This window comes from Erithacus rubecula, assembly GCF_903797595.1.
Source record: "Erithacus rubecula genome assembly, chromosome: 23".
Classification (NCBI taxonomy): domain Eukaryota; kingdom Metazoa; phylum Chordata; class Aves; order Passeriformes; family Muscicapidae; genus Erithacus; species Erithacus rubecula.
The window spans coordinates 6,521,051-6,533,055 of NC_136675.1; the positions used below are offsets into that span (position 1 = coordinate 6,521,051).

Below are 12,005 nucleotides of genomic sequence, written 5' to 3' on the forward strand. Positions count from 1 at the left end.
TTGTTTCTAGTGATTTATCTGTTCCAGGCTTTGTTAGTTTTAATTTTGAAGGGGCTGGATTTTTTATTTGACGTCTTAATTTGTCCATCAGTGAGCAGCAGGAATTGCAGTCCTGCCTGTGCTGTGGATGCTGCAGGCAGTGCTGGGGTCCCTGGGTGCAGGGGGCTGTGTGCTCTGGCTGCCCCAGTGTCCTGGTTTGAAGGACAGGTGTCTGCCAAAAAAGGCAGAAGCTTCTTTGAAATTGAGAATGCAAACCCCCTCCCTCCAAATTATTACAATTTTGAAATTAAGGGACTCTCAGGCAAAGATATGGGAATTAGAAATAACAGTTCTTTACTAGGAAAATTAAAATAGAAATGCAGTATTACACAGAACAATCCCAAACCCTGCCAGAGTCAGAATCCAAGCTGACACAGTCAGTCAGGGTGGTGGCACAGTCCCATTCCATAGTGGCTGCATCCTCCTGCAGGGGCAGATGTGGCTCAGCTGGAGCAGTGCTCCTGGAGAAGGTGCAGTTTCCTCTGAAGCTCCAGGGATGATGTGGAAAGGTCTGGTTTTCCTCTGCAATCCAGTGGAAAGATGGATAACTTGCTGTTCAAAGTCTCAGTTTTTATCTGGGTAGGAAATGTTTGGCTCCTCCCCCTGGGTGGAGCATCTCCCAGTGGGATGATGTAATTTTATCAGTCATGCACTGGGACTCAATGGCCATGAACAGGAGATATCTCCTGGAGGGAGGACGGGTTGTGGGAAGATAAAGATGATTGCCCCAGCTGGTTTAAAGATGGCCCATTAGCAGATAGTGTGTGCCAGGAGATAAAGATCACTGCCACACCCAGTTTTACACAATGGCCCATTAACAGGAGATATCTCCCACAGAGGTAAGAATCACTGCCACACCCAGTTTTAAACAATGGCCCATTAACAAGTGATGTTTCCTGGAGGGAGGATGGGCTGTGGAAAGATAAAGATGATTGCCCAGCTGGTTTAAAGATGGCCCATTAGCAGAGGATATCTCCAGGAGATAATGAAATCACTGCCCCACCCACTGCAACAAAAGGTGATAGAATTGACGTTCCCGGGCAGAGCTGTGAGTGCCCCGTGTCTCTCCCCAGGCGCAAGTCCCGCTCTCCCTCCCCGCGGCGCCGCTCGTCGCCCGTGCGCCGCGAGCGGAAGCGCAGCCACTCGCGCTCCCCCCACCACCGCACCAAGAGCCGCAGTGCCACCCCTGCCCCCGAGAAGAAAGAGGCCACTCCTGAGCCAGAGCCCTCCGTGAAACCAAAGGAGACTGTTGTGCAAGAGGCAACTTCAAACAGGTGAGAATTGCCTCTAAAAAAGTGGAATTATTATCCTAATGCCTCGCTGGAGCTTGGCTTGGGCGCTGCCTGCTCCTCCCTGTGCCCCTGCAGCAGCCAGAGCATTTCTTTTAGAATCTCAGTGAGGTTTCTTTGTGCTGTGTAGAATTCTAAGTGCTGTGTGCTTTCCACCGCTGTGATTTAATTGTCTCGGTCATCACTGACACTTGTGACAATGTCATCCTGACTTCCAGCTGCTTGTCATCATGTAGCCTTATGTTACTTATTCTCCTTTTGGAATCATTGTACCACATTCTAACTCTTTTCATAATTCTGGAGTGATTTGTCAGAGAACGGGCAGGAGAATATTTGTTGTAGGGGAATATCTTGGCAGCTGCTAAAATGTTACTCAGCAGTCTGTGGTTTGTATGTGCTTACAAATGAAATCCTTACTTTTAACAGTGATATCCCAAAAGCTCCTAAACCTGAACCTCCTGTACCAGAGACTAAGGAAACTTCTCCAGAACGTAATTCAAAGAAGGAGAGGGAGAAAGAGAAGGAGAAGACTCGTCAGAGATCCCCAAGTCGGTCCAAGTCCAGGTCAAGATCCCGATCCCGTTCTCCATCTCATTCTCGACCCAGAAGGCGCCATAGATCACGGTCAAGGTAGGGCTTCAGCTGCTGCTTCTGAAGGATATTTCTGCTGAAGGTGCAACTTAATATTCTTGGTTAGTCATGTTTTTAGAGGTGTTGTTTTGGGCCAAATGAGAAGGATGCTTCTGGTGCATAAATGTGTTTGGGAGTGTTTTGTATGTACTGATTTATGAGAAGATGTTCACAGTGACCAGTGCTGACTGGAGAAGGAATTGTGCTGCTTAATATTAATAATGGGAGTTGGGCAGCTTTTCTTTAACACATGGGTTTGATACTGAAAATGCTGTGAAATTATAAAAAAAGGTGAAGAATATATTATTCTACTACTTAATACAGAGATGTTGTTAAAACTTCAACATCCTGATTGTGTCTGTACATTTGACATCCTCCCCTAAATACAACCTTAATACAATGCATTTGGAGGAAAGCAACTCTGCACTCAGTGCCCCGAGGATAAATTTCCTCTACTAGGGAAGTTAACTAGTTGCTTTTCATTGGGATTTGTGGTTGTGACAGCTCTTCCCTCCCCTAGAAGGCGACCCAGCCCGCGGCGCCGGCCGTCCCCGCGCAGGAGGAGCCCGCCCCGCAGAATGCCTCCCCCACCCAGGCACAGGAGGAGCAGATCCCCTGTCAGGCGGTAAGAGCTCTGCTTTTTGAGACAGCTGCAAGTGCTAAACCTGCAAAGTTGAAGGGAACTGTAGCTGTGTTAGCAAAATTCCCAGGTTCAGCTCACCTTAGTGCTGGCAGGTGTGTGGTTAGAGCGATGGAAAAACTGCCGTGTCACATTTCCTAAGTGTGTTGTGGGGCAGCACAGCTGCAGCTGTGAAATGATTTCTTCTGACTTAGGGTAGGATGAGAATTCCACCTTTTGGAATAGTGGCAATTTCAGAGCTTTGTTTCTTTTTTACTTTTTCAAATGGCTCTGGGTAGCTTCCAACACAGACTGACCTGACATCTCTTAGAGCTTTTTTGCTTAAGTTTTAGTACTTTTCTTTCCTGCCTGGGGAAAAAAAAAAAAAGAGAAGTAATTGAATTTTACTCGTTGGGAATTTTTAATTATGACTTGTGTTTCTAGCACATAAAATTAAATTTGGACTTGAAATATGTTTCTCCTTCGTGATCTCTTACTTAAGATTCTTCAAGATTTGCCCTTTGGTGTTGAAAGTCACATTTTCCACAGCATAAGAATTGATCTAGAGGCAAAGCTCTTAGCTGCCTTGCAGAGTAAATGATATGCTCTTGGCAGTGTCAATACAGACATTTTATTTCATGGGGAGAGAACAGATTCTGATCCTCTTCATGGGAAGAGAATCAAAGTGATGCTTCTTGTGTACAGCAGTTGTTTTTGAGGAAGGAACACTTGTCTTCCTTTCTGTGACAAGGTGATGACTATTTCCTGAGTTTGTCAATATGTTCATTTCACACAGTTACTGGGAAAACTGTGAAAAGTATCAAACATGTATGTTGCAAGATGTACAAGAGCTCCCTTTCAGCAAATGTTTATCTCACTCAAGGTAGGGTTTCTTTTTTCCAGGTTCTCAGGAATTCTGCAGCCAAAGGTGGATTCTGCAGGTACACTATTGCAACAGAACTTGCCACAAATTTTGCCGCAGAATTCTGAGGCCCTACCTTTTAAAATTGCAAAGTAAAGATGAAAGACTAAAACATAAGGATGGATAGATGGATTCTGAATTGTTAAGTTGTTAAGTTGTCTGAAATTTTCACCTCCTGGTGTAAAACATTTTGGTGTCTTTGCACACTAAACTCTTACCCAGATCTGCTCTGGGGATCAAGTCACATGTGCTAACACAGACAATTCTCTTAACCACCCAGAACTTAGAGAGCCCAACCAAAACTAATTGTTTCCAGGGGCAAGGCTTAGCTGTAGCCTGTAGATTGACGGAAAGCCAGTGAAGGTGACACTAACAATTTTTAGCTCACTATTGTAGTTTAAGAATAATTGTGAAAGATTGGTCGTTATCCTCCTCTTCTCCAAACGGAGTGTTGCAGGCTGTCCACCATGTTTGGGAAGTGCTGTTGTCTGTGGCTCAGTGTCTGTGCTTGCAAACAACTGCAGTTCTTTGTTCATTGTGCTGAGATGTTCCCTGTGTGACCGGCCAGGAGCTGATGCGAGCTTTGATTTGCAGGAGACGACGCTCCTCGGCCTCGCTGTCCGGCAGCAGCTCCTCCTCGTCCTCGTCGCGCTCCCGCTCTCCGCCAAAGAAGCCTCCCAAGCGCCCCGCGTCCAGCCCCCCGCGCAAGACGCGCCGCCTGTCCCCCTCTGCCAGCCCCCCCCGGCGCCGCCACCGGCCCTCGCCCCCCGGCAGCCCCCCGGGCAAGGCGCGCCGCTCGCCCTCCCCGCCGCCGTCCAGCCGCGCCCGCAAGAGCCGCGCCTCCGCCTCGCCCGCCCGGCCCTCGGGTGAGCCTGCCCTTCCTCTGCTCCTCCTGGGGCTCCTCAGGCCTGGCAATGTGTGCACCTCTGGCTGAGCTGTCTTGTTTTGTCTTGTAGCACCCAAACATAAGAGTGCTGAGAAAAGAGAATCTCCTTCGCCAGCACCCAAGCCCAGGAAAGCTGAGTTGTCGGAGTCAGGTACGGCTCTGCTTTCTCAGCTCTGCTGCTGGGGGGGGGGGGTTTAGTCAAAAATGCTTGGGCAGGGAAGTGCTGAGCCCTCCTGGAAGTCTGGCACTGAAAGCAAGAGTTTTCACAACTCTGAAGGTGGTCACTCCTACTGCCTCGTTCTGTCCAAGATTGCTCAGAATGAAAGTTCAGCCCGAGTGTATCCCAGCCCTATGTTATCCTAAGATTTGAGTGGGGGAAAAGGCCACACCTGATGGTCTGCTGTCCATAACTTTGCTTCTGCTTCCATAAGGCAAATCTGTACCCTTGGTTTAAGTGCCCTGTCCTTGTGTGTCCTTTCAGAAGAAGACAAAGGAGGCAAAATGGCTGCAGCAGATTCTGTGCAGCAGAGACGCCAGTACAGGAGGCAAAATCAACAGTCTTCATCTGGTATGGAGCACAGAAATTCCCTAAAACTGGGCTGTAGTTTATTTTGCAGGAACTAGTTAACCTCAAATAGAGATTAAAACTGTTTGCTCTGTGCTCTGCAGTGCTATTGTAAACTTAATTACAGATTTGCCACTCATAATGAGGTCAGTTTAATTATTGCTCAGGAAGAATGAAAGTATGACTTTTAAAGGTTATTACATCTTTTGTTAATGGGTTTGCAACTTTAGAAGTTGTGCTTTTAAACTCTTAACATCACACACAAAGATTGTGTGTTGTGGATTACCTCATCTGTCCTTACTTTGGACTCTTTTATGCTTGAGATCAGTAAATTCACCTGGGTATTTTTGTCCAGAAAAAAAAGCAACTGCAGTTCAGCTTTTAAATTATCTGTCTAGCCAAATTTTATAGGGACAGTTAGCTCGTTGCTGGTATTTTTATGAATCACTGGGAGGTTTATTTATCACTTCAGTTCCACCACATCTGCTCTTAAATTTCAGCTTCTCATTTTGTGTGAGATGAGCTGTCAGTGAGCAGTGTCCCAAGGACCATTTCCCAGAGAGTGATTGTTCTACATTTGCAGATTCTGGTTCTTCATCTTCCTCAGAAGAGGAGAGGCCCAAGAGGTCGAACGTGAAGAACGGGGAGGTGGGGCGGCGGCGCCGGCACTCGCACTCGCGCAGCCCCTCGCCCTCGCCGCGCCGGCGCCAGAAGGACCCGTCCCCTCGGTAACTGCCCACCCTCAGCCCTTCAGCCCTCACAAATACACATCAACTCATGCCCACTCTGCACACTCTCATTTCAAGATTTCCTTCCCATTACGCTCATTTGGTAAAAATTGCTCTGATTTTTTTTTTTTTTTTTTTTTTTTTTGATGGTGTTCATTTTTGACTTGGATCCGTGGCAGATAGATCTGTTGTTTTGTTTTGTTTTCCCTCCACTGCTCTCAGGATGCAGATGGAAAAGAGGTGGCAATCACCAGTGATGAAAAGGTTGGTTAGAAATTCATCTCTTAAGCAGGCTGTCATTTATTTTGGCATGGATAAGCATTTGCCATCCTTTGTCCTTTGGATTTGCACACTCACGGTGAGGGAAATTCAGGCTGATGTGTTGGACCTGGAACCATTTCACTGGCAAAAAGAGAAGGAACAGCTCCTGCTCTGTGTCCCTCACTGCTCACCCCTTGTCAATTCACATCAGCCTGTGCCATCAATAACTTTGATGTTATTACATCTCACTGATATCTAAAACCAGCTGAACACCTGTGTTCCTCCTTGCTGCAGACACCCAGCTTTGGGTGAGCAGTGTTGGATTCCTGCTGCCACTGACTCAAACCCTCCTGCACAACATGCAGCAAACAATTAAGATCTTGATCTTCTAGGTCAGAGATGATTGGAGTTTTCAAAACTCTCATTCCTCAATTCATGAGATATCTGGGACTACTGGAAGTAGACAATCAGTAAAACAGCAGTGATTTTTTTCATTTGTGACACTTTTTGCTGTATGTTGATTTAGGAAGACAGAAACGTGCAGAAAGCTTGATAGGTTTATTAATTGGATTTAATGACCCTTGAGCAGGCTGTAATTAAGCCTTAGCTAGCAGATACTCACAGACACATCATGATGTAGGAGATAAGGATGACTCCCTCACCAATGCAGACCTTCCTAATTATGGATCCTGTCAAACACTTGTATGGAAAACAGGTTCAAAGGCTTTGATCTTGTTTTGTAACACACTGAATTCACGTACTGCCTGTTGCATAAATACATGTTTAATTAGGACTCTTAGTACATTTGAAGGCTGAGGGGTTTTTTGGATCATAAAAGAACATTGTATTTTGGAGCAAACTCTTATCTATAAAATGTTTCTCATTGCTTTGGAGAACAATACTCAGCATATTTGAAATCAAATCTCACTTCATGTAAATGAGCTGCTTTGCCTTTTAATTGCTCTCATTTTTCCCTTAACCAATCATTTTATCTTAATTGCATTTTTTAAAAAAAGGAATATTTCACTTTACCAATATTCCTCTCCTTTAAAATTCTGTACAAGTATGTGTTGGATTAAAATTCCCCCTTCCAGAAGTCTGTTGTAAACCCTCAAAGCAGAAAATGGCTCATTTGATGAACAATTTTAATCCAGAGCTGCAGTTTAGCAACCACTCTGGGTTTTTTTCACCACATTTCAAGAAATAAATAATATCAGCTTTCAAATGAAGCACAGTTTCACACTGTGAAGAACATTAACTCCACCCAAGGCAAAGTCAGCACATGATCCATCACTTATTGCAACCACTTGGTGTTTCTCTGGCTACAAGGTGGTGATGGATCAGATTGTGCAGATGTGGGATTGTGTCCTGGCTGATGTGGTGGATTCAGGGTCACAGTCAGACACCTGTGATGGATTCAGGGTCACAGTCAGACACCTGTGATGGGCTCAGGGTCACAGTCAGACACCTGTGGTGGATTCAGGGTCACAGTCAGACACCTGTGATGGGCTCAGGGTCACAGTCAGACACCTGTGATGGATTCAGGGTCACAGTCAGACACCTGTGATGGGCTCAGGGTCACAGTCAGACACCTGTGATAGGCTCAGGGTCACAGTCAGACACCTGTGATGGATTCAGGGTCACAGTCAGACACCTGTGATGGGCTCAGGGTCACAGTCAGACACCTGTGATGGATTCAGGGTCACAGTCAGACACCTGTGATGGATTCAGGGTCACAATCAAACACTCACCATTTCGCACTCTTCGGGAGCATTTAAGTACATTTCTTTCCATTAGTGCTCCCAGTAGAATTCCATTATAAGGTGCATGAAGGAGCAGATTTGAGCCCAGAGCAGCTGGTGGCTCAGCTGGCAGTTGCCTGACCTGTGCCTGTTTCCTGCAGCAGGAGGAGGAGGAGCCCCTCGCCGCCCCCCGCGCGCCGGCGCCGCTCCCCTTCCCCGGCGCCGCCGCCCCGGCGCCGCCGCTCGCCGTCCCCGCCCCGCCGCAGGTACCGCAGTCACCATCACTGCTGCTCTGGCCAGGGGAAAGGGGCCTGCTCCCAGTTCCTCACTGGGAAGCTGAGGGGGCTGTGTTGTGCTGGGAGGTTGGGTGTGGTGGGTGCACGCTCTGGATGTCATTGGGTTGCTGCTGCAAATTGGGAATCACAGAACGTTGGGTTGGGTTGGGTTGGGAGGGACCTTCCACTAGCCCACATTGCTCCAAGCCTTGTCCAGTTTGGACACTTCCAGGGATAACAACTTTTAAACAGTTTTTTTTTAAACTCTTAAAACTTCTAGAGAATTCTAGTTAATTTTTTGGGACTTCCTCTTCCCCCTCTTTGGGTGCACTGACTGCCATGCCTGGGTGAACGTGCCCTAAATGTTTATTCTCTTTGCAGGTCTCCATCTCCACCCCCGCGCAGACGTTCTCCCTCCCCACGGAGATACTCCCCCCCAATCCAGAGGAGATACTCCCCATCTCCCCCTCCCAAAAGGAGAACAGCCTCTCCTCCTCCCCCTCCCAAAAGAAGGGCCTCCCCTTCCCCCCAGTCCAAGCGCAGAGTCTCCCACTCCCCACCACCAAAACAGAGGAGCTCCCCGTCTGCGAAGCGGCGCTCCCCTTCCGAATCTTCCAAGCACAGGAAGGGGTCTCCTCCCAGCAGATCCAACAGGGAAACACGTTCTCCAGCCCAAAACAAAAGGCATTCACCTTCACCACGGCCTCGAGCTTCCCACCCCTCGTCCAGCCCCGCGCCGCGCCGGGGAGCGTCGGCGTCGCCGCAGCGCAGGCAGTCGCCCTCCCCCAGCAGCCGGCCCATCAGGAGGGTCTCCAGAACACCAGAGCCCAAGAAAACAAAGTAAAAACACTCACCTTGTCTGCTTTGGGTTTGATATGGACTTGTTGTTTAGTTGTAATGCAGTGAAAGTAGTTGAGGAGTCATAGGATCCCACAATGGTTTGGGTGGGAAGGGAGCGTAAATCCCCTCCAGTGCCAACTCTGCCATGGAAGGGACACTTCCCACTGTCCCAGGTGCTCCAGCCCCAGTGTCCAGCCTGGCCTTGGCCACTGCCAGGGATCCAGGGGCAGCCACAGCTGCTCTGGGCATCCAGTGCCAGGACCTCCCCACCCTCCTAGGGGAGAAGTTTTTTCCAATATCCCACCTATCCATGCCCTCTGGCAGTGGGAAGCCATTCCCCCTTGTGCTGCCTGCATAAAAAGCTCCTCTCCCTCCTTTTTATAAGACCCTGGAATGCTGCCACAAGGTCTCTCCAGATCCTTCCCTTTATTTGCTGGCTTTAAAGAAAACTAACTGTGAAAGGGGACCAACACTTCTCAATAGCTCAGAAATAATTCCATAATAGGCTGTTCATTATAAACTGCTACAATTGTAATTATTTTCATCTTTAGTAAGATGCTACTTTTCTGAGCAGACAGTTAAAAGTGTGGTGCTGGCTTACAAATTTTTTCAGAAGGAAAATGTAGCTGAAAATGTAGCCTTGCACAATGAAACAACATTGCTGTTCCCTTGACTTTTAATGTGATAACTCAAACCAGAAAGGCAGTGATCAGTGCTGAGCAGCAGCAGCAGGATTGTTTAACAGATTTCAGGCTGCATTATGGATCCACTCTGCTATTGGATTGTTTTATCACATCAGCAAAGTAATTAATAATTTTTTTAAAATCAATTTAAATTTTAGTGCAGCTTGTCCAAGTCAAGGTGTTCATCTGTCTCTTGTGCTGCCCTTGCCTTGCTGTGTCCCCCCTGTGACTGTGCTCTTGTGTCCCCAGGGCTCCCAGCCCCAGCCCCCGGCGCGCGTCCTCGTCCCGCTCGGCCTCGGGCTCGCCTGAAACAGCTCCCAAAAAGCACCAGGGACCTGCATCTCCCACCCGCTCTCGCTCTCCTTCTGCCAACTGGTCACCTGCAAAAAAGGCCAAGAGCCCAACTCAGAGCCCATCACCTGCCAGGGTATTTGTCTGCTCATCAACAGCTCTGCTTTGGGTTATTCACAAGGGGGAAACTCTCATTCTTCGTAGCTAAAAACAATTTGTAACATAAATTTTTTTAAGCTTAACGTCTCCAAGTGTGGAAGAAAATGGTGTTCTGTAGAAAATGAGACTTGTGGGAAAAAGTCTGTTCCATTTCATGAATGTACATGAGTTTCATGGTCTGCAAAGGGAGGGAGGTTTATTTATGCTCAGCATCCTGTGTGCAAACTCAGAGTATTCCCAGTGGGAAGAGAACAGATTGTTTGGGATCTTCACCTCTTCTGAGGTGTTTCCCTGGGGCAATTCCATTCTTTGCCAGAGAAGTTCAAAGCCTTAGAGATGAGTTGTAACATCTGTGGAATTATTTGTTACAGAATTCAGATCAAGAAGGTGGTGGCAAGAAGAAGAAGAAAAAGAAGGATAAGAAGCATAAAAAGGATAAAAAGCACAAGAAACACAAAAAGCATAAGAAGGAGAAGGCAGCAGCAGCTGCAGCAGTTGCTGCTGTAGCTGCAGCAGACACCACCTCAGCACAGGGAGAGCAGGAAACAGAGACAGAACCCAAAAAGGTGAGAATTTGGGGCTTTGTAAAGGCCCAGTGTGAGCAAACAGGGGGGTGTGTGCCCTGCCCTGTTCTGGCAGCCCTAATTCCAAACTGGGATTGGGGTGTGTGGTTCCATGTGGGAATGCAGTGCTGGGAGGGCTCAGCCTGGCTGGGCCTGGGGTGTTTGAAGCAACTCTTTGTGTTTGTTTGAAGGAGACAGAAAGTGAACCCGAGGACAACCTGGATGACCTAGAAAAGCACCTGAGGGAGAAGGCCCTGAGGTCCATGAGGAAGGCACAGGTGTCCCCCCCCTCCTAGGCCAACCCTTTGATATAATGTACATTTTATTTGGTTTGTACTCAGAATTCAATTTCAAATTGCTAAATGTGTTTGAGCTTTAGAATATAACATTTGTTGTAATAATTGCTAGGTTGAGGTTCACCATGTACAAAGGGCATGGATTTACATTACAAAAGGTGTCCACAGTGTACTAGTGACATTCTTTCATTGACAGCATAATTTCATTTAGAGTGAGACTTTTTAGAAGCAGTAGGAATTTGTTTTGGAGGTTTGAAACATGACCGTCAGTTCCCTCGTTTCTTTGAAATCCAACAGAGCCTTGAGCAGAATTTGTGAGGGTCTCATTTGACTTCTTTTGTATCACTTACATGATGCTACTAACCTTTGTGGTTTGTAGGCTTGCCCAGGAGTAAAACCACTGCAGAATTCAAGGAAGTACATCTCTATTTTAATGCTTTCTACTGTTGCCTGTATAGTTTCCATTCAAGCCAATCAAGAATAGCAATTTAGAGTGGTACATAAATGAAAGCATGTTGTTTACCAGGACACTGTGGGTTTATATTGATGTAACATGTTGATTTGGAACACTGGAATTTCATTTGTATTTTTATGTTCTTTTTTTAAAGGGCAGTTTCCATGATCAGCAATCCCAGAAAAACAAAATAATTCCTTCAGTTCCATAAATTTTGTTTGTGAGCTGTCGTTGCCCCATTCATAAATCTTGTCTCGTTACGGTTCTTCAGAATGGTCTGAGCAACTTTCAGAGCTGTGTTCTTTGAAAGTTTAGAGGAACCTGAACTTTGGATATTGTCATGTTTTCACTGTTCTTTGTTTTTGTTTTTTTAACTAAAGCTATATAAAGCTTGTGGATTAAACAAAATAAATTTCTAAATTTAAACAGATGTTGGCTATTTTTATCTGGACATTTACATTTGCTAATCAGCTTTGTTTTGTGCAGGATTAATGACTGCTCAGAGATGAGAAAGAATTTGATCCACTCTGCTGGCTCTGGAAAAATTGGGGCTTTTAAGTGACCTGGGGGAGCAGGAAAAGCCCTTTAATTAGTGATGCTCCTGTGGAGTTCTTGCCAAGCACAGGAGTCCCACAGCCTCACCTGGGCAGTGCTCTGAGAGGATGGAGAAGCTCAAACTCAATATTTGCTGTGAAAATTGCTGGTCAGAGCAGGTCAAGAAATGAACAGCAGGTTTGATTGACTTGGAGAAGGAGCTGTAGTG

At 46.7% G+C, this 12,005-nt stretch overlaps 1 protein-coding gene across 5 annotated transcripts in view; it reads left to right on the plus strand.

The window, feature by feature from the left end:
• SRRM1 (serine and arginine repetitive matrix 1) overlaps nt 1-11,668 on the plus strand; it is a 17,982-nt gene extending 6,314 nt beyond the window's left edge. For 2 of the 5 annotated variants that reach the window (XM_079325742.1, XM_079325746.1), the window contains 12 exons: nt 1,113-1,313; nt 1,755-1,958; nt 2,479-2,583; nt 4,094-4,365; nt 4,456-4,536; nt 4,867-4,953; nt 5,534-5,678; nt 7,843-7,947; nt 8,338-8,796; nt 9,729-9,906; nt 10,301-10,495; nt 10,684-11,668. In XM_079325742.1, coding sequence (XP_079181868.1) covers nt 1,113-1,313; nt 1,755-1,958; nt 2,479-2,583; nt 4,094-4,365; nt 4,456-4,536; nt 4,867-4,953; nt 5,534-5,678; nt 7,843-7,947; nt 8,338-8,796; nt 9,729-9,906; nt 10,301-10,495; nt 10,684-10,788 — 2,137 coding nt within the window. In that variant the 3' untranslated portion in view covers nt 10,789-11,668. The remainder of the gene's footprint in view (nt 1-1,112; nt 1,314-1,754; nt 1,959-2,478; nt 2,584-4,093; nt 4,366-4,455; nt 4,537-4,866; nt 4,954-5,533; nt 5,679-7,842; nt 7,948-8,337; nt 8,797-9,728; nt 9,907-10,300; nt 10,496-10,683) is intronic. The other 3 variants (XM_079325743.1, XM_079325745.1, XM_079325744.1) reach the window with 3 other exon arrangements.
• The last annotated feature ends 337 nt before the right edge of the window (nt 11,669-12,005 follow it).